This window comes from Neolamprologus multifasciatus, chromosome 23 (genome assembly GCF_963576455.1).
Source record: "Neolamprologus multifasciatus chromosome 23, fNeoMul1.2, whole genome shotgun sequence".
NCBI classification, from domain to species: Eukaryota; Metazoa; Chordata; class Actinopteri; order Cichliformes; family Cichlidae; genus Neolamprologus; species Neolamprologus multifasciatus.
Window position 1 is genome coordinate 11,285,769 of NC_140460.1, and position 26,696 is coordinate 11,312,464.

General features: G+C 43.5%; 2 protein-coding genes across 2 annotated transcripts; one reads left to right on the forward strand and one right to left on the reverse strand.

Moving 5' to 3' along the window:
- The first annotated feature begins 1,097 nt into the window (after window positions 1-1,097).
- mpnd (MPN domain containing) lies at window positions 1,098-10,321 on the forward strand. Its single transcript, XM_085151973.1, is given in 13 exon segments — window positions 1,098-1,635; window positions 2,000-2,202; window positions 2,302-2,523; window positions 5,200-5,302; window positions 5,305-5,461; window positions 5,543-5,639; window positions 5,722-5,794; window positions 5,887-5,963; window positions 8,234-8,402; window positions 8,634-8,704; window positions 9,067-9,156; window positions 9,249-9,341; window positions 9,412-10,321. Coding segments are annotated over 13 exon segments (1,446 nt in total). The 5' UTR covers window positions 1,098-1,631; the 3' UTR covers window positions 9,499-10,321.
- Window positions 10,322-11,347: 1,026 nt separating this feature from the next.
- Window positions 11,348-25,968, reverse strand: sh3gl1b (SH3-domain GRB2-like 1b). Its single transcript, XM_085151979.1, has 9 exons — window positions 25,538-25,968; window positions 19,939-20,007; window positions 17,647-17,719; window positions 17,419-17,562; window positions 17,043-17,176; window positions 16,690-16,848; window positions 15,935-16,038; window positions 15,701-15,834; window positions 11,348-13,758 (listed from the first exon to the last, which is right to left on the reverse strand). The coding sequence occupies exons 1-9, from the start codon at window positions 25,580-25,582 to the stop codon at window positions 13,565-13,567; spliced, it is 1,056 nt and encodes a 351-aa protein (XP_085008105.1). The 5' UTR covers window positions 25,583-25,968; the 3' UTR covers window positions 11,348-13,564.
- Window positions 25,969-26,696: the final 728 nt, after the last annotated feature.

Below are 26,696 nucleotides of genomic sequence, written 5' to 3' on the forward strand. Positions count from 1 at the left end.
CACGCTAACGCCATGCAGCCCAGAGGCGCTGCACAGCCTAAAATCCTTTCATTTTCTCAAAAGTTGACAGCGCGCCTTATGTATGAATTCTGGTTGTGCTTGATGGCCGCGAACCGATTTTATGGGGTACACAGCGCTCAGCAATCTGTCAAAAAAATGTTTTAGTACGACTTTGGTAAGCTACGGTGCTGCACCGCTTGATGGATTGTCGGAGCATTACGGCTACCGAGGAGCCTCGCGGAGTGATACGTACTGTGCTTCAACGTAATATTACCCTACTGTGTATAAGGACCATAAATGGCACCTGTTAAGAGACGCGGTTATGAAGAGGATTTCAAACTCAATGCTGTCAGTCACGCAGTAGAAGTTGGGAACAGAGCAGCTGTGAAATCTGTCTTTGTTACTATGCTCTGCGTCTTTTAGTTTACATTTTGACTGCCCAATTGTGAGCTTTTTGTTATGCACAAAAACAACATTGTTTTCTTTTATTTATGGAGCATTATTATTTAATAAATGCTCATAATTTATTTTTGAGTAAATTTTATGTACATCTATGCTCTATGTTAATAAAAGTGCCTGTGTGACATCTGGGACACAGCTTTGACTAAGAACTCTTTTTTTGTTCTTACTTTATGGCTTTAAAATAAAATAAAAAAATCGAGATATATATCTTATATCGCAGTCCAGGTAAAAAATATCGAGATATGAATTTTGGGTCATATCGCCCAGCCCTAACTTCTGCTATACTTTTGTTTGTATTTAACAAAATAAAAATGCAGATATAAGTGTACACATTAGTTTTTGTTCTCTTACCTAACTAACACAGCCAATCCCTCCGCATGTTTGTACTCTCTGCTCATAGTTCCTTCATATTAATTTTTTTTTTTTGCCTTTAACTTATTTTAACATTGCACTCAACAACAAACAAATCCTCCCTAACAAAAAAAGTCACTTCAAGGGCCAAATTGTGTTACATTTCTCACGTCAATGTACGGGCCGCAAATAGGGGTGACGTGGGCCGCAAGTTTAAAACCCCTGGTCTAAATGCTTGAGATCAGAGCCCCTCTCCACTCAACACCAGAGAACGGCCAGCTGCGCTCGGAGCTGCCAGCAGGGGGCGGCATACGGTGGGCCCGGTGAGGAGGACAGGCTGCCGGAGGTTTGCTGCCCTCCGCCGGCAGCTTCCCGGTAAATGTGCTCGGTGTCGGAGATAAAGGAGGAACCGCTCGGTCGCTTCCGGTGACTGAGAGCTCCGCGGTTTCTGCACGATCCCGCCGACTCACAACCCACCGAACGCCGCCCGCTGCATGTGCACGCGCACGCGGCAGCGCTTCGTGGTGTTGGCGGAGAAAAGCGTCACGGTTCGTGTTTCCGTGAGCTGGTCTGACAGGGTTCCTGCTCCACGGTGACACAAAGCGCGGATAACGGCACGGCACGCTGTGGAACATAGAGAGAGCGAGAGAGAGAGAGAGAGGGGGAAGGCAGAGGGCGGTGGGGGGACGGTAAAGCAGCACAACGAGGAAACCAGCCGCGCAACCGCGGACGCCTTCAGCTCGTTCTCAACAACCACCGGACACGGACCGGGAACGAGCCGCTCACACCGGGCCGCGCACAGGCTCGCTCCCTGAGACATGGGTGAGGATAAAGGAGCTCTGGGTGAGGGTGGGGGGTGAGGGGGTGAGCGGCAGGCCTGTTGTCAAGTAGTTGGAAACAAAGGCCCGCCGAGCTCGTGAATCCACGAAGGGCCAGTTTCGGTTTCCTCTTCATCACGTGTGCACGCGCTTATTATCATTGAGCTCCTGCGGTTATGGAGGATGCAGGCTGCCATGACGCTGTCAGTAATGCGCGTTTGTTTGTTCCTGATCTGCCTCTGAAACACAGTCAGTCTACAAATACACACACGTAAACGCAGCAATGTGACATTCACAGCCTGCTGCATGAGAACAGGTTCATGCATTGTACCAAGCCAACATCCCAGTTTTGCTTTGTGCTTCCCTAGGGTCAGAGCCTCCCAGCTCTCCACAGGTGGTGGAGGATGGAGGAGAGGAGGATGAGGAGGAGCTGAGCGGAGGGGAGGAGGCAGACTTGCGGTCCAGCTCAGGCCGGGGCTCCCTGCTCACCCGCAGGGGCATCACCCTCAGAGTGCTCCTCAAGGATGGCCTGGTGGAGCCCGGGGACGGCGTGCTAGCCATACACTATCTGGTAATAACACGTAGCAGTTATGTGAACATGATTCTGACTCACCACAGTATGCGTGACTTGACAGGAGGTCATAAACTCTTGCTTTCTCTCCTCCTGCAGGGTAAGAACTTTGTGGGAGACCTGCTGACTGATGGGAAAATCCGATGGGTGGAGACGGGCCAGATCTTCAACTCCCCCAGCGCCTGGGCGACTCACTGCAAGCGCCTGGTGAACCCGGCCAAAAAGTCTGGCTGCGGCTGGGCGTCGGTGCGGTACCGGGGACAGAAGCTGGTCCAGTACAAAACCACCTGGCTGCACAAGTACCAGCCCAGTGCCGACATGGTGAGAGGAGCATGACTGAAGGGGAGCATTCCTAATATTTAGTGCTTCCATTACAAAATGTATTTTGTGTAAAAATGGGTTAGTACAGATTTCTAAGCCTATTTTATTATCCTTGCTTTTAGACTTTAAACTGAGTTTTTAATGTTCAAAGTCTAATAATTAAGTCATGACCTTGAGTTTCCTCTCACCTGTGTTACTCATGAACACGTCCCCTCGCTGCTCCTCTGGTCACATGACTTACAGGAAGTAATATCTGTGAGAGTATCACTCTTTCACAAAGCTCTTTTTCCATGTTTCACCGATGAGGTAAAGCACAACACATCCACCTTGTGACGCTTGTTTACAGTATAAACAACTCATATTTTTAGTAACTGTGATGAATACAAGAAAAAATTATCGTAAACACAGATGTCAAAGTAAAACTCAGAACAGGTATAAGAAAGTATTACTTAAAGCCTGAAGGTTTAGACATTTCTAAAATGATTACTTAGTAGACGTTATAAACATTTAAACCTTTACAGGATTATAATTTCTTAACCATGTTAAGAGGTTAGTTTTTCTTTTCTTATCTAATACATGAAATTTCAGCTCTGGCAGTGAAACCACGTAAAAACTGCATGTTGTCGTGGTGTAACACAGAGCCAGCATCCATTGTGACATAAGCATCGTTATGTCCTGTCCAGCCTGTCGCCTGCAAATGAAATAAGACACTGAAACGATTTCAGAATGTAAAAATTAAAAAATGGTGGTTAGCATTGTTGCCCCATAGCGAAAAAGTCCTCGTTCAATTCCACCAGGTCAGGGTGTTCCTGTGTGGAGTTTGCATGTTCTCCCCATGTTTCCGGGTACTCCGACTTCCCCCCACAGTCCAAAGACATAAAGTTAGTGGGGATGTTGTGAGTCTATTGTACTGTTGGATATTAAAAAAGAGAAAAAAAAATATACATATATATATATATACATATATATATAAACCAGAGTGTCCAGCTTCATGCCGACCACAGAGCCAGCCTTCCTGATTAGTTTTTCCAGCCTGGATGAGTCCTTCTTTGCTGTGCTGCTCCCCCAGCACACCACAGCATAGAACAGCACTCCGGCAACCACCGACTGGTAAAACATCCTCAGGAGCTTCCTGCAGATGTTAAAAGACCTCAGTCTCCCGAGGAAGTACAGTCTGCCTTGGCCTTTTTTATACAGGTGCTCTGTGTTGCATGAGCAGTCCAGTTTGTTGTTCAACCAAAGCCCGAGGTACTTGTACGTGTTGACCACCTTCACCTCCTCTTCCTCTGTCTGAACTGGCAGTGGACCTGCTCTGGACCTCCCAAAGTTCACAACCAGTTCCTTAGTCTTCAAGGTGTTGAGTTGCAGGTGGTTTGTGTGACTCCATGTGACAAAGTTCCTCACCAGACTCCTGAACTCCTCTTCCTGGTCATCCCAGATACACCCCATGATGGCTGTGTCGTCCGCAAACAAGTCAAGAAAGGATCCTGACCGTGCCTTTTCCCTTGTCCAGGTTTGAGTGGGCTCTGTGTAGGAGGTACAGGATGGTGTCCTCCACTCCGACATCCACCTTGTATGCGAACTGTAGTGGATCCTGGGCATGTTGTACCTGTGGTCGGAGGAGGTTGAGAAAGAGCTGCTCTAGAGTCTTCATAAGATGTGACATCAGTGCCACCGGTTGGAAGTTATTCAGCTCATTGGGCCGGTTCTTTTTGGGGACGATGCAGGACATCTTCCAGACGGCGGGCACTCTCCCCAGTAGCAGACTGAGGTTGAAGATTCTTTGTAGCAGCTCCCCAAGTTCAGCAGCACACGCCTTTAGCATCCTAGGACACACCTTGTCTGGGCTTGCTGCCTTCCTGGGGCGAAGCTTCCTCAGTTGTCTCCTGACCTGGTCCACTGTGACACTGGGAGTGGATTGGAAGTTTGAATGATTGTCTGTGTGTGTGTGTTAGCCCTGTGACAGACTGGCGTCCTGTCCGGGGTGAACCCCGCCTCTTGCCCTAAAGACAGCTGTGATAGGCACTAGCCCACCCGTGACGCTGACAAGGATAAGCGGAAGAGGATGGATGGATGGAAAATCTTTTTAATCACACTTTGAAATACATTGTGTCCTTTTTTCAGACACTTTATTTATTAACAGCCTCTTAATCACGTCTGCAGGGTGACTTCGGGGACATTTTGTCTCTTAGAAAATGTAAATGTGAAAGCGAGCCCACATTCCAAAACTTTATTAACTTCCTGTAACAGGAGGAACACTTGACCCGTGTCACATCGTGAGCTGGACCAGTATATATTTTTCTCACAGTTTAAAATCCCCGGTTTGCAGAAATGTGGAGTGATGGTATAAGTACTCGGAAAGACCCTTTTAAACAGATGTGGTGTTAGAAATAAGGAGTGGTTCCAAGGTTTTGTCAAAGGGCGATCGAGCCTTTAAACGTATTAAAACAGGCCAGGTCGTGGAAATAGAATAAAGGTTGTGGTTTGACACGACAATTAGCTAGTGCTGACTCACATGCTGACAGGAAAGAAGGAAACGTAAAGAAGAAAAATGTGATGGTGAAATCGATTTGGAGTCTCTGCAAACAGGAAACGATGAAACATTCATTACAGTAAGGTAAATCCAGTGTAACCAGAACTTTATTTTGACATTTGTTTTACTTCCTGTGATGTCAGAGCTTGGTGAGTGAGGAAGATGATGACGAGGATGAAGAGGAAGGAAAGGCAGCTGTGCAGGCAGACGACAAGAACAAAAACGCCAAACCTGGACTACATGGTATCATTTCCTCCTCTCCTCCTCCCTCCTCCCCCTCTCCTCCCCGCTCCCCTCCTCTCATTCTCATCTGTTCGATGTTACAGATGTGATGGTTTCACGGAGGACTGACAGAGAGAGAATTCCTGTCAGATATTGCACTTTGGGCACCCGAGATGCTGCCAGGTACCACCTTACCTGACTTCTTTCACAGCTCTGTGCATGAAGCGAATCAGAGTACGATGAAAGGTGTGCTTGTGTCCTCAGAGATCCACACACACTAGTGGAGCTGTCAGCCTTCTCAGCCATCAACAGGTTCCAGCCTTTCAATGTAGCCGTGTCCAGTAATGTGCTGCTGCTAATGGTAAGCATTAAAATGCTTTCAAGCAGACCAGCTTCACACTGATCACAGGTAAAAGCTAACGTGCCCACTTCTCCCACTATAGGACTTCCATTGTCACCTGACCACCAGTGAGGTGGTGGGATACCTCGGAGGACGATGGGATACCAACACGCAGTGTGAGTGCGACTTTATTCAACAAAAGAGAGCATAGTGATCAAATCCGCAGAACGCCGGGCTAAAGCTGTCCCCCTCTCGCTCTGTATTTCAGTGCTGACGGTCTTGAGGGCTTTCCCGTGTCGGACCAGGCTGGCAGACAGAGACTTGGCTTCCGCTGTTGAGGAGGAGGTAACGCACGCAGAAACACAGAGGTGGAAAAACCCACTTCAAACACTAAAAGCTGCAGTTTGCAGCCTGGAAGCACGCATTTCCACACCAACCAAAAAAATTGCACTTGAATCTTCGCCTGCGAGCTAAAGGTTGTTGCTGTTGATGTGTCTGCCTTTAAAATGATGTACAACAATGCAAGTGTTTAGTAGTTTCCTGCATCTAAGATGCGAGTCTTCAAATCTGAAGTCGAGCAGAAGCTACAGGAATCCAAAGACTCTGCATCAAGTTGTTTTTGGCTTTGATGTCTAGCTGAGACTATCTTAGCTTTTATTTTGCAAATACACATTTTATTATAATGCAAAAACTCATATTTACTTTGAGTTTTAGTGTATTTTTGGATTGTATTGAGTCTTTATTTTAAACATGTTTAAATAGTATAAGAACAACAAAAGAGGAAAAAGAGACAAAGGAAAACAAAGCAATAAGCAATAATAAATAATAACTACCCCCTTTCCACTGTTTATTAACTCATAGTCTAAACTTTTTCTTCCGGTTTATGCCCTGTCCATCAGAAATTCTTCATTATAATTTGCTTCATGTATTTATTTATTTTTATAACCCCAGTAACACGTCAAATATGCAAATCTACGTATATGAACATACTTGTGCACCCACACCCATATATATATATATATATATATATATATATATATCCCTATTGTGAAAATAGTGGGTGATACACCCGATCAGAGTCTTACCTTCTCCCTGTACTTTACAAACACCAGTAGCAACCATAGTAGAGAATGTGGGGTGATTTGTGGTCCAGAATGTGTTTTACTTTACTCAAAATTGAAATACTTCTTGAAATGTCGTTATGTATATGATTTTATATGAGACTTCCAGCTATTCTATTATCACACAAAGAAACTTATGTTCAAGAACTCTTTCAATTGCCACACCATCTATATGAATCTGCACTTCCCAAATAAGATGATTTTAATTTTACTTGGATTTAGTGATAGTTTGTTCCTGTCGTATTGAGCAGCTCCTTTAGATTCCCCCAGAACAAAAAATATTTGTGCCGTCCTCAAATTATACTAATTTTAAATCAGAGACCTTGCATATATAATTTATATAAATAATAAATGATTTTGGACCTAGTACAGAGCCTTGTGGAACACCACACACAATGTCCAAGCATGATGAGGAATATTCACCCAGCTTCACGAATTGTTTCCTGTCACTTAAGTAATTCTTCCCCCCAGTGCAGTAAAACCCCCCTGATCCCATGCCATTCCACTTTATTCGTGTTGATTTACTGACTGTTGTATGTAGTGTGTATTTTGTATAGCTTGTACAGCACTGTAAATGGTAAATGGCCTGTATTTATATAGCGCTTTACTAGTCCCTAAGGACCCCAAAGCGCTTTACACATCCAGTCATCCACCCATTCACACACACATTCACACACTGGTGATGGTAAGCTACATTGTAGCCACAGCCACCCTGGGGCGCACTGACAGAGGCGAGGCTGCCGGACTAAATATCCAAATTCTAATCATGGCTGTGCATGAAAATTACAATCTAAAGGCCTTTACTCACCGAGTGTATCTGAATTTTAAAATGGGTATATAAAGAGAATTCATCCTCCAAAAAACGCACTGTGGTTTTAAAAAAATAAAATAAAAAAATAAAGCGTACATGAAGCGATGGTCCTTTTTTTTTTTTTTTTTTTCTCAAACAAGAGAAGGAAGAAACGGAGATTAGTCCAACTCTGAGGAGCAGGCAGCAGCAAGGATGATTCCCTGGTTTGATCGGTTTGTGCTCCTGTTGGCAGAGTTGGGAGGAATCGTTTCAGCTAGCTGCGAGTCTGAGGTCGCTGTTTGAATATCGTTGGATATTCAGTGCTAGTGCACGTTTTAGCCCTGACCACACTTGTTACCACATGCAGTGATCCGATTGGTCAGGTCTGTTTATTCACGTGTGAAAAACTGGGGGAAAAAAATGTAGCTTGATCCAAAAAAATAAATCTGCAAATTCGTCCTGTGAAATCACACAGTTGGTGTGAACGGCTGCATGAAGAACAGATGAGTCTGAAAAATAGTTTTAACACTCGGAGCATTTTCATGACTTTTACGTGTCCGGAGTGTAAAAGCCTTCAGGCTTACAAAATACAGCCAAGAAAGTCAGAGCAGTAGTTTTTCTGTGATTTCTTTGATTTGATCTGATAAAAATGAAAATTAAACGAGCCATCCATCATTGTTTCTTTGTCGTGCTTGCCGTCTCAGATTTGTCAGAACCTGTTCATGCGTGGGCTGTCGTTGGTGGGCTGGTACCACAGTCACCCGCGAGGTCCGGCCCTGCCGTCGCTGCAGGACATCGACTCACAGATGGACCATCAGCTGAGGCTGCAGGGCTCAAACAACGGCTTCCAGCCCTGCCTGGGCATCATCTGTGGTACGTCCTTCATAACGGTGCTGCAGAAATGATCAGGTTCACTGAGTATTAATCAGTGCACTGCACTTCAGACGGGATGATGTATTTAAACTATTTATTTATACACAGTGATGGTCAAATCTACATGTTGATATAGGTTTGTGTTTGCAAACAGAAAAATATAAGAACTCTCTGAAACTGGCTCTGTGTCATCGCATTGGTGGCTGAGCTTTCATCTCTTTTCTCTTTCAGGTCCGTATTATCATGGAAATCAAGGCGTGGCATCAACAATAACTCCATTTTGGGTCGTACCGCCACCTGAGGTGAGTGCTGCAAGTGTTGAACTGGTCCCCTTCACCTAAACGTACAGCCTGGAGCCAGAACTGGCCCATCAAAGGGTCTCATGACGGGTTGTTCAGTTTCAAAGCCTCCCTGCTCACAGAGACGTTAGTCGTGGCCATCGTTGGCTCAGTCTACAGCGGCTCTGTACAGCAGCGTTTCTTTGTAATGTGGAAATTTCAGACGCGCTGCTCATCATCAGTTTGTATTAAAGTGTGACCGTTTTCAGAATAAACTCAAGCTTCTTAAGAGGGAATGGAAAAGTTTTTAGAGGTCAGCAGGTTAGGTTGCAGTGTCAGATGAAATGGGTTTGAGTTTTTCTGACACACGTGGTCTCTTTCTGCAGCAAAGACCTAATGACTACGGCATCCCAGTCGCTGTCGAGGTCACCTACGTACAGGACAACTTCCTCACCAGTGATGTTCTTAATGAGATGGTATGATACTGCATGATGCATTGTATGAAAAAACTAGAAAAAGCTTTGGTGATGCTGTAACTCATTAAAAAAAAACAACAACCTCTGCATAGATGCTGCTGGTCGACTACTACAGGGCAGCTCCTGACCTCGTCCAGTTCAACCAGTACTGGTGTCCTGATACGACCATGATGGACAAAATTAAGGTGAGTTAAAGTCTCACTGTTTACCTGATCAGATTGCAGGCATGCTGACTGAGCTCGTCCTCCTCCTCAGGGCTCTCTGAGTTGCCACGCTCCCAAAGACCAGGCCTACTCTCAGATCCTGGAGCACGTCTACAGTCAGCTGGGGAGCATGAACTGAGCGGATCACTGTTGTTCACTTCAAACACCTTTTTTTTTTGCAGAGCTTGCAGGATTGGTGTGAAATACAATGTAAACCCTGCTTTGCAAACATATAGATGCCTCGATTGCTCGTACGTTAGAGTGATATTTACCTGTTATACAGCATTATCAGACAAATACATTACAGTGGCTGTGATATTAGCTGCCCCAGAAGGTTGTTTTCATTAGGAGACCCAAAAAGCAGCATGTTAGAAAACATGAGACCATGCTCTTCTGCCTCAGCACGCTACTCAGAACCACGTTGCAGAAGACAAATCGGCCTTTTACCTTCTACACATGGACCTACAGTATGTGCCTGTCTGTGCCAGTAACCTGTGGCAATGAGCAAATATTGACAGATATATACAACGTGAAAATTTATGTCTTATAATTGCCTTTTATTGACAAAAGCCAATGGATCGGCGTTTGGGGAAAAGTGAAAAGCAGTGCAGAATCTACGACAGCGACCTGAAGTGTGCTCTGCAGCCGGGTTTGTGAGTGCATCAAGTCCGCTGTGCCACACAAGTTAATTTTTCAGTTCCACTAGTGAAGTGAACAGGTGTGTGTCTGTGTTTGTGCCAGCGTTTTGTGAACGTGCCCGTCTACTGTCTTCCTGTCAGGTTGTGTGAAACTTGAGTCCTGTTCGTTAGGAACACACATTTGCTTCCTCTCTACCTGTACTGTATTTATTACTGCCTGTGGATTGTAGAGGTACATCTTTGAGGACAGAGCAATGCCTTAAGCCTGCTGATTGATGATCCACGAAGCATTAAAATATACACACTGGAACTATTTAAACACAAGTGTGGGTTATTTTTTCCCCTTCAGTCTAAAACACACTGCTCCAAAGAAATAAAGGGACCGGAGAACAGACGGGCCAACACCAACAACGGATTCTGACCTGCTTTTGTTAGTGTCCTTGTTGTCGGTAACAGGAGATGGTACCTGCAGCCTATTCAGGCTGCACAGGTAGTCCAGCTCCTCTGTGCTGTCCCAACAATAGACCGGGCAGGTCTGTCACGACAGGGTGACGCTCGCCGCAGCATCTCCAGGTTCTTTCACGCTCGTCACATGGGCTCAGCGTGAACCCTTTATACCCCTCTATAGTCCTGTCCAGCTGTCCTCAGGTTCTCAGTCATCTAGCTCATCGTAGTCTAAGGAGCTCGGAAAGAAAAGCGGGTGTGGGTCACAATTAGCCAAGGAAAGATGATAGGGTAGGGCTAGGTTTCACACTGGGCTCACTTTGACGAAAACTTTGGCTGATTGTGACCCTCACCTTTTTTCACACCTTGGCTCATGTGATTAGGTAGAAGATCAATAGGGGGTCCATGACATCTTGGGGACACTCCTATAGGGCTTAAAATCTGGGACTCTCCACCAGTTGCTCTTAGAACTGAAGAAGCTTCTCGGATGAAACGCTTTCAAGGAAACTTAAAGAAGTTCAGTCTCTTTTCTTTCTGAGCTCCTTAGACTGCTCATCTCCTGATATCTCCAACCATGAATGCTTCATCCTGGTGGAGCTGGATGGTTGCACAGGTACTGTAGGCTCCTACCAGAGGAGACGAGGTCACTTAGGAAAAGTGAAACTACGGAAAAATGAGTCAGGAGGGATAAACAGGGTTTGTGGATCCACCTGTACCGGAGTAGGTTCAGTGCTTTATGCTCGCTTCACTCTGATGATTCAAAGTTCTCATAATTCCTTTTGAGCAGTGTGAACACACACACACACACACACACACACACCTAGAGTGATGTACCCTTTTGTGTGCGTTTTCCATATAAAATCCAACATTAAAGCCATAATTTGACACCTCACTACAAACAACGGCTTCATTTAAAACTGTATTTATTTATTTTAAGAACGGGGAAATGAGGGGACAGGACAGAAGCATGTACAAATACTGTGATAATACAAGACACAATATTGTCGTTAAATTCTGTATTCATACCAAAAGTAAAAAGCAACTTAAATCTAAGATATACACGTACTAGGTGTAATATAGGACTACATGCAGAGATTAATTTAAAGGTTTTTAGGTCTTGTATATATAAAAAAAAAATAATACTATAGAGAGTCAGAAGGATTTAACAGTGAAAAGAGCATTTAAGACTGATGAAACAAAGATGCAACCCTTTACGATGAGAAATGTTGAAACGGGATTAAAATCTCTGTGAGAAAGAGAGACAGTTTCCTTTGGTGGCCTGCTGACAAATGTCACATCAAGATATCCAGGAAACTGCATGTAGTGTCATCAAAATGTGCAGAAATATGCACAAGTGCATGTCCCCTTTACGCGGGAAGGTGACGACAATGAGAAAACGCAGTAAGACATTGTGACCATCGTAAGTCGTTAGGTTTTGGTTGCTGTGTAAGCTGGGATACTCCCCCTCTCTTTTCCAAAGGCACTAAAACAAAGACTTGGCTCTGATAACAGTGAGACCCAGACAGCACACCTCTGCTCACATTCACCCCGAACCTCATGTGAGCGTCCAAGTGCAGAAGGGTCAAAGATGTAAACAGGTTAGACAGGAGTTGGTGTTTGGCAGCATGGAGTGATGGACCAAAAAGAAGAAACTGCACAGTGTATTCAACATTCAGCATCTGAAATCAGACGCACTGAAGAGAAAGGTTTGCTAACAAAGGTTCTCCAAAATAATCCAAACGGACAACCGCTTACACGCACATTTCCCTCAATGGTTCCCTTTTACTTCCACGTTATTCCCTCAGACTGTACAGGGTGTATTGGATTAGACTCCACTGACAGGTGTGCACCGAGGCCAAATCCAGAACAAGAAGCCAGCCTTGTCTACACAGTCTGCCTCCATCAGCCCTAAACACACTAACCAATCACGTGAATCAGAGCCCGTGAGCCGTCAGAAAGACGGGGCGCGAGGACGTTTCTGAGCTAAGACGACGTTGGCGTGACAGAGAGATGGACGCTGCCAGCAGCGTTGTCTCTGCGTGTAGCCGACGGGTGTCTAAAGTGGGCCGAAAGGCTGAAAAAAGGTTAACATACTTAACAAACAGGCCAGAAATGTTATAAAGTATGGCTGTTGTACAGAATCATTAAACAAACAGGCACGCTGAGCGATATGTTTCTATTGCATTTTATAAAGTCTCCTGCATCATCTCCTCAGCAGAACACACCGCTCTGCTCTTCCACACATCGGACAAGCGCAACCTTCGGGTCTGTGTGACGCCGGAGATGTCCGTCACACACATCAATCTCATTTGAGGACAAAGGTGCAGTTGCAACATCCTCTCACACGTTACCAGCTGAACTTTACTAAGATACCATAGTCAGCTGAGCGGACACCGATCAAAGACTAGAACGGAGTAAGCGTGAGTGCGGCTGCACAGCCTGACAGGGATAAAACAAACAGGTCGTTACGCAACAGGGGAAACCTGAAAATGTTCAAAATCTGAGAAGAATTTGGCTCAAGTTTATCATTAAAATATCAAAGCAGTATTTTTTTTTTTTTAATACAGCTAGTTGTGTGTGGTTCCATCTCAGTTGACTAATTCTCAGTCATGCCAGCAGGTGGCATCACCAGGCACAAACCAGTCCACAGCTGAAGTGAAAACCAGCAGTTTTCACTTTGAAATGAGGAAAATGTTCAGCCAAGTTATGCATGACCCCCACCCCACCCCTCTTAATCTGGTGACCAACCTGAGTTTTAAACAGACTGCAAATACAAGAAAACGATATGAAAGAGTCACCCCGACCGCTCCAATTACCCACATTAATTTTTTCTACATTATTAATTTGTTGTTAGAAATCCTTACAAATTGTTTCATCAGTTAGTCCTCGATACGCTTCTTGCTGTTGGACAACAGATCTCCATGTGAAACGCTGATATTCTGGTCGGGTAGTTCTTCGGGACTCCAGGTGACCAAAAAGTGCTCTGTGATGATGACATTGGAGCCGAAGGTGAAAAATGAAACCTCTGCGGACCATCCCTCCACTTCGCTTCGCTCTCTTCTCATTCTACCTTCTCTCCCCTCCTCCTTTACATCAGTCTCCTCCTAGCTCCCTCTCTTTGCATTAGTGTGGCAACGGCACGAGGACCTCGACGTAGTTGAGGGGGAAGAATCCCGATTGGCCGTTCAGCGTGCCCTCGTACCAGTTCTCGTCGATCTGATTGGTCAGGGTGATGACGTCGCCCTCGCGGAAGCCCAGCTCTCCGTCGTTCTCGGGCTCAAAGTCATACAGCGCCTTGCAGCTTGGCTGTTCCGGGGCTGAAAACGACCAGCAAACAGAGCAGAGATGAGGAAAAGGTTAAAGGTCACAGACTGTCAATTCCAGGAAAAGCAAGTCACATCAAACATCAGTATAACATTAGTAAACGGTGCTCACGAGACGTTCTGAACAGACTAAAGCATAAAGAACTTCCTCTGACAGCAGCTTTCCAAGACCAGATCCTCCCTCTCGCTCTCTGTGACCTCACTGAGATCAGCAGCAGCGAGGAGGCTCCATGCACAGACAAACTGGGCATTTTCTCTGCCACACAATTTTCTCATTGTATCTGGCTCAACCCGCAGACTGCTGGGACGGCTAGAGATGGGAAAAGATTTGGTCAGCCATTCTCTGGTCTTCATCTGTTTACAAGAGCAGCAACGCAACACAAACTATAAATGGAAAAGGACCGACTGCTTCTTGTATTTACAACCCAAAACACAGGTGCTGATATCTAGAGAATCAGATCAGATGAACTCTCCTTCACCGTCACACTTTTTGTGAAAGCATGAAATTCTTTCACAACTATCTGAGCTCACGTGTTTACAGTAAAGCGTTCACACACGGACACACACAGATGATAAATGATGCTCGCTGCACTGTGCAAAACAATGATGAATGGAAAAAAAACAAAACAAAAAAAACAGACAAGTTAAAAAAAAAAAAAAAAAGTTGCAAAATAAATATCTAACACTGAACACACTGCTGAGACTCTAAAACTGTGCTAAACACGGCTGATTTAGTACCGATTCACAAATGAAAAAAATCCTTCATTCAATCAGATGTGCTGTCCTGTAATGTTAACTGGTTAAGTTACATGGGGACAGACATTATTATTTATTAAAAAGGTCACACATAAACAGTCAAAGCCACACCCACAGGCCTTTTCAGAGCCACAACAAACCCTGTCAGTTATTTGTGTTTTATGCTTCCACGACATGCAAATTAAGACATGGAAACAGGACGCTTCGCTGTGCACAAATTAAATATCACATACAACGAACGAGGGCCAACATAACTATAGTTTTACAAACCAGTTATGATGTGTTTTTTCCATGCAGAGACCAAAGTGTCTGTATCTGGGTTACATGTTTGAAGGTTTACATGTACTCATGCTTCTGTGTTCACCTCTAAAACCTAACTGAAAGGTCATTACAATACAGATACAGCAAAAAAAACAAAAAAAACATTTGCAGATTCAGGAAGTCATTTTAAACAAAACCACATACTCGCTGCTGTTTTATGCATAAACCACTATCTGTTCAACCAATGAAAAGCAGCTTTTGGTCCACTTCCTACATTTCACCCTAGAAGTGAGCGCAAACGCACACACACCAGTTTAAAACAATTGAGAAACAGCACCACACATAACCGGTGACTCACACAATCCTTGTGGCCTGGTCAAGTGAAAAGTCGCCTCTGATGATGTCACAAGGAAGAGGAACAAGGTCGGTTGGAGAAAGGCCGGAAAGATGACACACACACACACACACACACACACGCACACACCCCATGCTGTCATGATCACCAACTCGGTGCCATCATTTTTAAAAAACCTCACTCACACAGCAGACAAACGGAGATGCTCACTGGACTCAGTGGCGCTTGTTTGTTGAGCAATCCTGTTGGCAATGCCAAGAACTTTCAGTTGACTTTGTGTCAGATTTGTAAGGACTGAAGTTTATTCGGGCACACTGCTTCGGTTTAGCCCATCTGCTGTGTCGGCACAAACAGATGGAGGGTTAGCTGTTAAAATTCTGCCGGGGCAGCTCATTTTTGGTGCTTTAATGCAGCTTTGTAGCTGGAAGCATGAACACAAAACAATAAAGAGACAGTACTGCTTTTTCTTTTGCCAAGATGCCATCTTTTGTTACTCTGTTCACTGTAACATGGCAACTTGTTCACACTGAACCTTTTTTTAAGTCCTCTTACAAGGTTTCTTACCCGAGATGCGTGACGGGGGAGGAGCCATGGAGGTCGAGTAGCCTCCATTTGAATGGTTGTTGTCTCCAAAGTCAAACACGGGTTTGGGTTTGGGTGTGTATTCACGTCTTGTTCGAGACTGAGCTTCATTCATCCTGTTCAAAAACATGAACAAATGCATCTTCCACAGCACGTTGAAAGACATACGCAGAAACCTGCACAGCTGCGCTAAATCATCGGGTTTCATTACTGCACCTGTCTCCGAGTTTCCCTGAAAGCTCCTCCAACACCTGCACGGCCTGTCTGTGGTACTGCAGCTGGGACTCCACCAGAGACGACAGCTGGCTCACCTGCTCGATCTACACACACACACACACACACACACACACACACACACACAGAGTTCGTCTTTGAGTTTCACCTCTTTTGTTTATTATGAACTGATTTTTACTGTGAAACAATTCAACTTTCCACCAACTGCTAGTTTCCAACGTCCAAAATTACAGACGCACACCACAGATCGGAGGACACCAGAGAAATAACAGGAAATATTTCATACTTCATCCCAATTAGCCTACTCATCCCCGTCGACCAGCCTTCATTACTAAAATGAATCCTTAAACTGCAGTGATCCACTATTAGTTTGATTATTATGAAAAAGAAGTACTGAACCATAAAGGGATCAAAGGTCGTGACTGTTAAACTGCAGGTGTTAGCAGGCTGTCTTCAGTGTTGCGCTTAATGGCTGTGCTTTATCAGTTTTTACAGGTCCAGCTACTGGAACGCGTGTTTGTTCTGTGGGTGGGTTGTATTTGACCAGGTCACGGAGCACTACAGTTTTGTATAATACAGTAATATCAGCATCAGATCTAAAGAACCACCAGGCTGAAAATGTCCACAGTTATATTTTTGAAACATGTCTCTATTAGAGACAGAAAAAAGTGGATTCAGGAACAGGATTAAGGATCAGGCTTAAGCTCACGTGCCAAACACGTTTAATAAATCCTTACGTCGGTCTCCAGCAGGTTGTACATGCTCATCTCAGCCACTTCCTTTGACTCGTGAAACTTCTCCAGAGCCTGTCGAACCTCTTCGTCCGGGATCTTTCCCTGACGCTTTTTCTTGTAGTCGTAGTCCAGGCGACGCCCTTCCAGCTTCTTCAGATAGTGCTGCAGAAAATGTACTGGTTAGTTTTGAAACTGGCCCCACTGACTTTTGTCATTTAAAATGCTAACGTTAGCAGTCAGGAGTTTCAGATGGACGCTTTAGGTATTTCATTGAATATTTCACAGAAACAGCAATCGTGCTGCTTCTTCAAACTTGAAGAAGATATTTAATAAAAGACATTTCCAGTGTATGATACCTGGATCTCTCTCAGGTCCTTGTCACAAAGCCCTTGCAGTGGATCAATAAAGTTCTGTTTGACATCAATGTCTAGAGAGTCTTTGACTTCGGCCAGCCTCTTCATGGCCTCTCCTACATCGACCAGAGCGCCACCTTAACCACACACAGACATTGAAAGGGGAGATGTGATTTTAGAGCCGAACTACAGAGACGTGCTGCATCCAAGCACACAAATCAAAGTGTTTCAGCACACTCTGGGTAAGCTTTGGGTCTGCTTAAATTTATCACACCCAAAAGCACCACAACCACGCACATCAAAACCACTAATGACTCACAGAAGTGCTATTCTGACATGAAAATATGACACTAAACCAGAATACAGACACACATCTTACCAAAGTTAGTGTCCTCTCCTAGCTCCCGCCCGTACTTGGCCATGCACTCTCCTAGCAGCCCTTCAGCCTGAGGATAGCCCGGGTTGTTCACCTGACCGCGAATCTTGGACATGGTGTTCAGCATGGACAGTTTGGCTCGCGATGCTGTGAAAATAAAGGAAATGGAGGTGAAACTAACCGGAGTTTAAATAATCTAAGCAGCTGCAGGGAAACCGATCTTCTCCTCACCTGGGTTAGGCTGAAGGTACTCTGATGTTTTGGAGATCACCTCTACCACTGCTTTACTGGTCACATCCACTTTCTGCAGAAACACACACACACTCCTCATACATTTGCATCAGAGCCCCAGGTCAGAGAACTTAAACAGCACAGAGAGAAAGAGGAGGTATGTTAATTTGTTCCTGTTTTCAAACAGACTTTTGGCACAGTAACAAGATAAATATTATAAGTTTGCATAAATCCAATATACAGCCAATGAATCCCGACTGGAAAGCCTGGATAAGACACCGAGCTGCCCAGGGCAGATCCAAACCGCTCAGCCGTGTGTAGTCCATCCAGCACGCATCCATCGGTTCACTGTGACACCTAACGTAGCACGCAGGAAGCTAACAGTAAAACCAAACAACTTTGGAAGTACAGTACTGTGGAAACATATTTGGCCCTTCCTTTATTACCTTGGTTTTTCCACGTTTGTCACACTTACATGTTTCAGATCAAACAAATTTTGATATTAGGCAAAGATAACTCAAGAAAATATAAAATGCAGTTTTTAAAGGATGATTTCATTTATTAAGAGAAAAAGGTTATGTAAACCTACCTGTCCTGTGTGCAAAAGTAACAGCCCCTAAACCTGATAACTGGCTGTTCCACCACCAGGCATTTGTGATGCCTTCAGTGAGTCTTTCACGTCACTGTGGAGGAACTTTAGCCCACTCTTCTTTGCAGAAATGCTTTAATTCAGACACATTGGAGGGTTTTCCAGCATGAACGCCTGTTTAAGGTCACGCTGAAGCAGCACAGTCTGATTTAAGTCCAGACTTTGACTCGGACACTCCAAAACATTTATTTAGCCTTTCTGAGCCAATCAGAGGTGGACTTGTCATGGTCCTGCTGCCCGAGTTGTTCTGGTTCTTCTGTGACCTCCTGGGTGAATTTTGGTAGGCCGGTCACTCCTGTGAAGGTTCAGCACCTTTCCCAGTTTCTCCATGTGTGAATAATGGATCTCTCTGTGGTTCACTTGAGTCCCAGAGCCTCGGAAATGTCTCTAAACTTTTCCAGACTGATGGATGTCAGTGACTTTGTTTCTCGGCTGTTTCTTTAGATCCTTTTTCCTGACTTCACTTTGTCAGACAGCTTCTATTTAAGTGATTCAACAGGTCCGACAGTGATCAGGCCTGGGTGTGGCAGTGAAATTAAATTTAGCATTGAGAAATGTGGTTAACCAAGTTAATTTATGATTTTTCTTCCCACGTGTTCTGGATGTTTTTTTTTATCCCTTAACCATTTAAAAACATTACTAGCCCTGCAACAGGCCCATTTTATAAGCCCTCTTTAGATAACCTTAAATAACGTAACTCAGTTACAGTTTGTGCTACAGACAAAATTCAAACAGTTTCAGAAAAAATTTAATTATTTTGTAATTTTACAGCCAAAATTACTGAATAAGTCCAGGCGGCCTGTATGAGAAAGGGAAATAATCATCTAAAAACTGCATTTTGTATTTACTCAAGTTATTTTTGTCTAATATTAAAATTTGTTTGATGATCTGAAAACATGTCAGTGGGATAAATATGCAAAAAAGAAAAGAAAAAAAGAAAGAAATTCACTCCAGCTACAGCAACAACTTTCACTGTGAGTTCATGTCATGCTAGTTTAAAACACTCACAGGAAAACTGTGTTTAATGCATAAAAGAATGACTCCCAGGCTCTTCCACACAGTTACACTTTATTAATTTAGCACTGGTATGAGATGGGTTTGTCAGATACTGCAAGTAAAGGTATCTCAGAACTGGAAAAAGTTTGATCGGTATATTATATTGTACTGAGATGCATCTACGCATGCTGCTCTATGCACTTTCCACTGGATTTATTCATGATGAAAGTTTTGCCCTGAAACATTTCAGATAATGGTTAAAAAACATTCCAAAAGAGACGTCTTTCACTTGTTTTGTCTGCACAACAGTTTGAAACCCAAGGACATCAGAATCCTTGGAAGCTTCCACCAGTGACATTTCTTTGCCATTTGTGCCTAAAGTGGGTCCAAATGGCATTTTTCAGCGCCGGTTCTCAATCAGGATCGGTTTATAAAGATTTACTTTTTCTTTTTTCTGAGACGTGTGCAACATATAGCAGATAAACTGTTGACCCTGTATGATAGGATCGCATAACGCTTTCCATGGCATGTAAATACAAGTCAAACAAAAATAACACAATAATGCTGCCTGTGTACTCGGTGAAACCACACAGGCCTTCAGCTTCAGCATGTTTCCCTGTTAGACTACACAAGGATGGCTCTCTTACCCGTTCCAAGTCTCTGAAGTCATCATCTAGTTTGGTTCCTTCTGCACCTCCAACTTTCTCACTCACCATCTAGAGGGAGGGAGGGAGGGAGAGGATTGAGAAAACAAAAGCACAAATTCATTAATGTTTCTCATAAGGTTTTGATTTGAGCAGATAAACAAGCTGAAGCACATCTTTAATTTATCACTGCCTGCTCTGTGATCATACACCCAAGAAGACGGGTCGGTGCCCGCTAGCATGGCATGCTATATGCCCGGTCCTAACCTTAACCTTGGGTGACTCAGAACATCAGAGAAGCTTGCAGTAATACCACAGAAATCTCACAAATGCATGAAAAATGCAATGTTATGCTATTTCAAAGTAGATCTTGTTGATGTTGACAGCATACAACTATCTTAGTGATCTCACTTGGATTTTCTAAGAAATGAAGGAACTACGTTACTGTGCAAGTACTGCTGTACATTCTGTTTTCTAATAATCTACATTTCTGAGGAGGCTGAATTCAATGAAAGTGCTAATTCTGTCTCTTTAATGAGTCTGCGCTGGAGCAACTTCAAGATAATAACCCACAGGCTACATGATACCATATTGAAGCTTTTCAAAGCAGAACAGGGAGCAAAACGAGGCCTAATATCACCCGGAAGACCTGTTGTGCAAAGACGAAAGCCAGCCACAATGACTAATTTGTGCTCTGTTTGTGGTTCTGCTATGATTCCAGTCAACAGCAATAAAACTGTGAGAGTAATAAAACCTGGATGTGAAGAATCTGCTTTGCTCTTGTGTGCTGAAGTTCTGAGGAAAGTTGCAACAAGCTCTCTGTTAATTGTTAATTATTTCACCATGCAGTAATAACGGAGGAAGACATTTATACAGTCTACACAGTTAATGAAACACAGGAAATGTCACAAGCAAAGAATAGGTGATTTTAGCTACACATGTATGACCTGGATCTCATTTTCAGGCCCTCCCAACTCAGAGCACCCTTTTAGGGAGTGGCTTAAGTACAAAAGGTCAGCAGCATAATTAAGGTAATGAGTCGTGAGGCCTTCATAGCCGGCGTCTGTATAGTCTGCTGACATTTCAAAAATATCTTTTAAACCTTTTTGATAAGGTACAGAAGATGATAACGCTAAAGGCCCATATGCACACAGTGGATCCAGTCTATGCTATGTATCCATGTATATTATTAAAACAGCCCTCACTCCATTAAAGGCTGATCAGTCAACCTTTTCCCACGGTGATCTACTCAGAGACATACAGTGTTCCTGACCTTAAGCCTCTTTGGCACATGAACTCTGGTCGGGACACTGTCCACAGTGACCCTCCCACATATAGCACCCAGCGGGAGACAGTCTGCCTCACTGGAAACACATCCCCGTTAAAACCAGTGTTTTAACGGGGATAGATGAAAAACACTGCATTCAGCAACCTGCTCTTCCCTAAGCAGGTCATGAAACCATCAGCAGCTGTTTGAAGTCATTTCCTACATGACTCAAAACTGCTGTTTGTGATCTTTATGTGATAACTGGAATCCCAGAAACTTCCTCGTGTCCATGACAAACTTTGCCTTTCATCTGTTTCACTGAGGTTATCAGGTTTCAACACAAACAGAATAACCACTGCAACACGTCCGCCTCTCAGCTGTAGCTCTAACAGCAGTCTGGTATCCTCAGGCTTTACTTCTGTATGCAGAGATCACACGACCAGGGACTGAGGTCACAAGTATAGATACAGCCTCAACTCAGGACCTACACAGCACTGCACGGCCCTACTTTATCCTGGGTACTTCTATCTGCTTTACACACTTTGGTAAAGAATTAAATTCATAATGGGGAACTCGGCTATTTTTATTACTTATTTTTATTATTTATTACTTAATCTTATTCCTTTGCAGCTCTGTTGGCAACATTGATTGGCAACTAAACAACACCTCAGCTCTTCTCCTGATCCAAGCGTCGTCTTTACTGTGAGTGTAACATCATTATTTACATGCACACAAACATAAAGAGAAGAAGCTAAACAGCATCCCCAGAAAAACCCTATCACAGCTAAGTTTTGGTATAAACAGCTCACAGTGCTACACAGAGGGATCAGCCTGTGCAACGTATCATGTTCTTCACAATGACTCGGTGTTAGTTAAATACCTGCACATTATCACAAGGTTCAAGCTCTTGTTTGGCTTAAGATTACATCAAGATGGCAAATCCCAAAAGTCTGGTTTGCAGTTAAAGAGACAGTTGGTGGAAAAAAGTTATGATTCTCAGGTAGTTGAAACTCAGACACAACGAACTGTTATGGAGTTAAAAGTCAGAAGTCGGATGATGTCTTACATCATTTTTACTCTAAGTAAAAAGCTTCTAAGGTTTGTGCTTTTAATTATTTTTACATCCTCCTCTATTTAAAATTTAAACTCCAGCTCCCTCCAGGTTATACCTGGTTAATAATTTCACACCTAATGCATACAACAGCCTGCTGGCTCTGCTGGTGGGTAACACGGATATAATACTCATGGTAACAGGCTTGATCAGGAGCCCTTACGCCCTCCAACAGAAGCTAGCTGGCAGATGCACGGCACTCTTCCCTCCTTAAATTAGCTTCCAGTGAATTTCAGATTTTAAAACTTTATCACAATCAGCTGCATATTGGCTAACTGCAAGCAGAAAGAATCCAGGTTCAAGTTCAGAAGGAGACAAATCTCTCGAGGCCAGCATCACGAAGGGCATCCGGCGTAAAACTGCCAAATCAAATACAAACAGATCTACTTGCTGTGAAAGAGGGAGCCGCTTTCTTATGTATCAGCTGTATATGAAGCTCTACATGACCAGGCTACCGATCTTACTGAGGCCTATTTAAGCAGTGACCGCCTTCAATCATCCAACAAACGTCTTCTGACTTCTGACTCAGAAGTCGCTTATGTGAGACAGTAGCAGCCAGACTCTGCAGCAGCTGACCTGAAGCCATCGGGCCGTCTGAACCAGCTTTATGTGGCTGCTGAGCACATGATCGTTTGAGGCTATCTTCCTGAAGTTTCACGTACTCATGGATCTTTGTCTTGTCCTGGATAATCATTCTGACACTCTGTCCTCAGCCTCCTGCCTTTTGCTTAGCGTACAGTCTCAGGGTGAAACCCTTCATGCATGATAATACGCTTGATGTCAGTGGCTTCTCTCCTCCTTTGGCCCTGGTCAGGATTCAAACCCCCCGATCTATTGTTCCAAAGACGGTACTGCCGACTAAAGCAGCAAATTAAGCCGATGATGAATCAGAGTACTTTATCACACTGGTGTCAAACTTGTACAAAAATCAGAAGCTGCTAAAAGTAGTCTTACTCAGTGATTCCCAACTTAATGCTCAACTCTTATCGATCAAAAATATGATCTCATAATATCATCATCACGAGTCACGTTTATCCAAATCACATTTATGTAATTTTGTACAAAAAAAGTCAAATGTGGGAAAAATCCCACCCAATCGTCCAAGAACACTCCGATTTCTTTTTATTTGTAAGCATTAAAGTACGACTATACTTGAAATTTATTTTGGCACAGAATGAAATGATGGCTAAGAGATGAGCCTGCTATCAAAGTGAAGGTATAAGGGAGGCCTTGTCATACACTATGACTTGTCCCGAGTAGCCACCAGCTATCCCACATGCCGTTATGACCCGTAAAAATGCACATTTTCTAGTTTTCTCCAGCAAATACAAACAATACGAATGTTTGTTTCTGTTACTTCACGTCAAAGATATTCGCTATTAAAACTATGGTTTATCTAATGATAATAATTCTTAGATAGACTAGCTGTAGAAGGGAGTTTTTTCTGTGCCTTTCAGCAGTAAGAACATCATGCACACACAGGCAAAAATAAAGGACGCTGTCTATTTATTTAAACACCAATGCCAGCATCCTTTCACCGGCACGCTTCACTCAAATTGACTTTGAGTGATAAAAAGCAGCTCTGGGATTATACGGCAGATGAAATATCGCTCCTATAAATGGTTTTAATCCCAGATGAAGTCTGCATCAAAAATGTAATCTCCTTTCACCAGTAATCTAATCCTTTGAATGCAGCGTCTTAATACCGAGTATCATGAGCTAAAAAGAATAACGTTGGCTGATGTTTCTAAGCCTGCGCTGTGGTCCAACAAAATGTTTTTATAAAAACATTTTTAAGATGACAGATAATAATAAGCACTGCATATCAAGACTTTCTCCTATGACTACTCACTCATTAATACCTCCTAACTGCACACTAGAATCAGCCAAGTTTTGTTTTATTAAACTAACAAAATAAACGATGCAAAAGGTGTCTGATATTTGCCTCTTGTCAACCATTAAATCACGTGAAGGTTGATGTATTCAGAGTTACTCTCACATGAAAGTACTTTGCTTTCTAAGTATCTAAGTATTCATTCAGTACTAAAAACTCGTCCCACCCAGAATTTGTAGGAGAACATCCCAGGCTTGAAGATTTTATCTCGTAAAACGAGTACAAGTGAAAGAGAGACGTTAAAAGAGGAAAAACAAGCAGATGAGAGGAGCGAGGCACAGATATCATTTCCACAGCCAACTTCCTGCATGCCTCCAGTGTAGAAAATCTGAGCTATGTGACTGTTATTGACTCTCATGGAGTTTTGGCAACAGGAGCAGCTGCAATGCAGTCAAATAAAGGGAAAGCGCACTCTTTCCACCTCATTTCTGGGGTCACTTGCTAATGCACCAATCCACTTAATCTCTTCTCCTAATGATTTTCAGTAGAGTAAGAGCTGCTAACCTCGACACGAAGCTTCTAAATCATCTTATTTTCCCCGTTAAACGCAAACCAACAGGGATCTGAGTCTGTTCCTGACAGGAAGCTGGGGCAGAACCCAAATGTCTTCCCTGCTTAGATCAGCAGGGTAGGAAGAAAAGCGCCTCCAAAAAACCCTCTCAAACCGTCCCCTCCCATCACTGAGAGCTGGCCTAAATTAAAAACATTCACACTGAGGCTCAGACGCCAGAATCATGACTTTTACATTTCTAGTGCAAGTAGTGGCATTTTCAATCACAGTGGTCTGTAGTGGTGTGTTGTTTACTCCCCTCAGCTGCCCTAAATACCGATCCGAGCCCAACCTAAAAATCACCGCTGGAAAAGAGACAGCTGTGCTGAAAGCAGACATTCTGCAGGTTACACCGATGGAGATGGAGTGGTTTCAGTGCATTCTGTAAACTCGGACTGAGTTCCAACACTTTTGTTTTAAGTGAGAGCTCTGACTCACCCGGAGATTCCCTGCGGCACAGCTAATGTTTACCACAGGATACCGAGTCAGAAGCTACAGAAGACAGACTCCCTGAGACTGTCTGATACCTGCGGACCATGCAAGCGGTCTTAAAATTAACCTCACATCGGCCAAAGTTAGTTAGTTAGTTAGGATGGTTTAATAAAAGTAGACAGACACAAGCTAAGTGTTAAACCCACAGAAACAGTTCATGCTGACACGGACAGTCTGCTGCTGTCACCACAAACTAACACAACAAACTCTTACAAACATTAGCTCACCGCACACCGTTAGCACATGCTAACGAGGCTAGCCGCTAACGGCAAGAAAAGTTTCGCAAACCTGGCTGGCTTTGTAAAACTGCTTCTTCAAGCCCGCTACAGACATCTTGAAGCCCGTCTTGTCTTCAGCTTCCAACCGAGGTGAAAAAGGTTGCGGTATACGTGAAGTTGGCGATATAGTTTTTCAGAAAATGGGCCAATGCGAAGAGCGTGTCGGGAAAATCATAGGACCGCACAGCCGTCACTCCAAGTCGGGACACGCCAACTGACCACGTCCACGTCGAGAGACTCTTCGCGCTGTCACGGCAGATAACGGGGCCCACGGAGCCACAGACAGCGGGATCAGCACTCTCCGAGCTGAAAAACCCCACAAACGTTACGACTCAATACTACCAGCCCGCCTTACACAGAACGCCAAAGCCGCACGGCTCTTTTTCAAAGAAATAATCAGTTTCCGAGAGTGCGGATGTTTTGTTGGCGAACACTGCCCCCTGCTGGATGGAGCAGGAAAACGCAGGCTGTTAGTGCTCTGGTCGGGTGTAATTTGATCACATACACACAATTTTAAGTAAATTCTATATATGTATGTCTAAAAACTACAATTTCCTCGAGGTAGAACCTGAGATTAGGAAATAAACCAGGAGTTTCAAAATGTACTAAAGACGCTCTGAAGAATTTTACATTCAGTGGGATATAAAATATTTATAAAATGAAATGAGGAAAAATAATGTGTCTGTTTAAAAAAAAAACAAGCAGTAAGTTTACAAAGCTACTACCAAATCTCAAAAACATTTATTATTATTTATTATTAATATTTATTATTATATTAAATTTAGACAGTGCACTTGTTTATGATTCAAACGTTGTATTTCTGATTTGCTGTACATTTCCATGCTTGTACTGGGATGCATTCTATTCAAGTCAAGTCAGCTTTACTTGTCCAAAGTGCTGAAAAGAGGGACAATGTAGTCAAAATAAAAGAAAGAATTAAAATAAATGAGATTAATTTATTTATTTTTTTACAACATCTATACATGCATATATGTGCACATACATATACACACACACAGGACCACACATGGACATGAATACATATATACATATACACATGCATACATCATCCATCAAAGACTGAATAGACGAGCAGCCGATTTCAAAGTGATCTGAAAGCCTGTGAAAATAAGGAGGTTTGATTTAAAGATTTCCAAATAGGAGCCAAT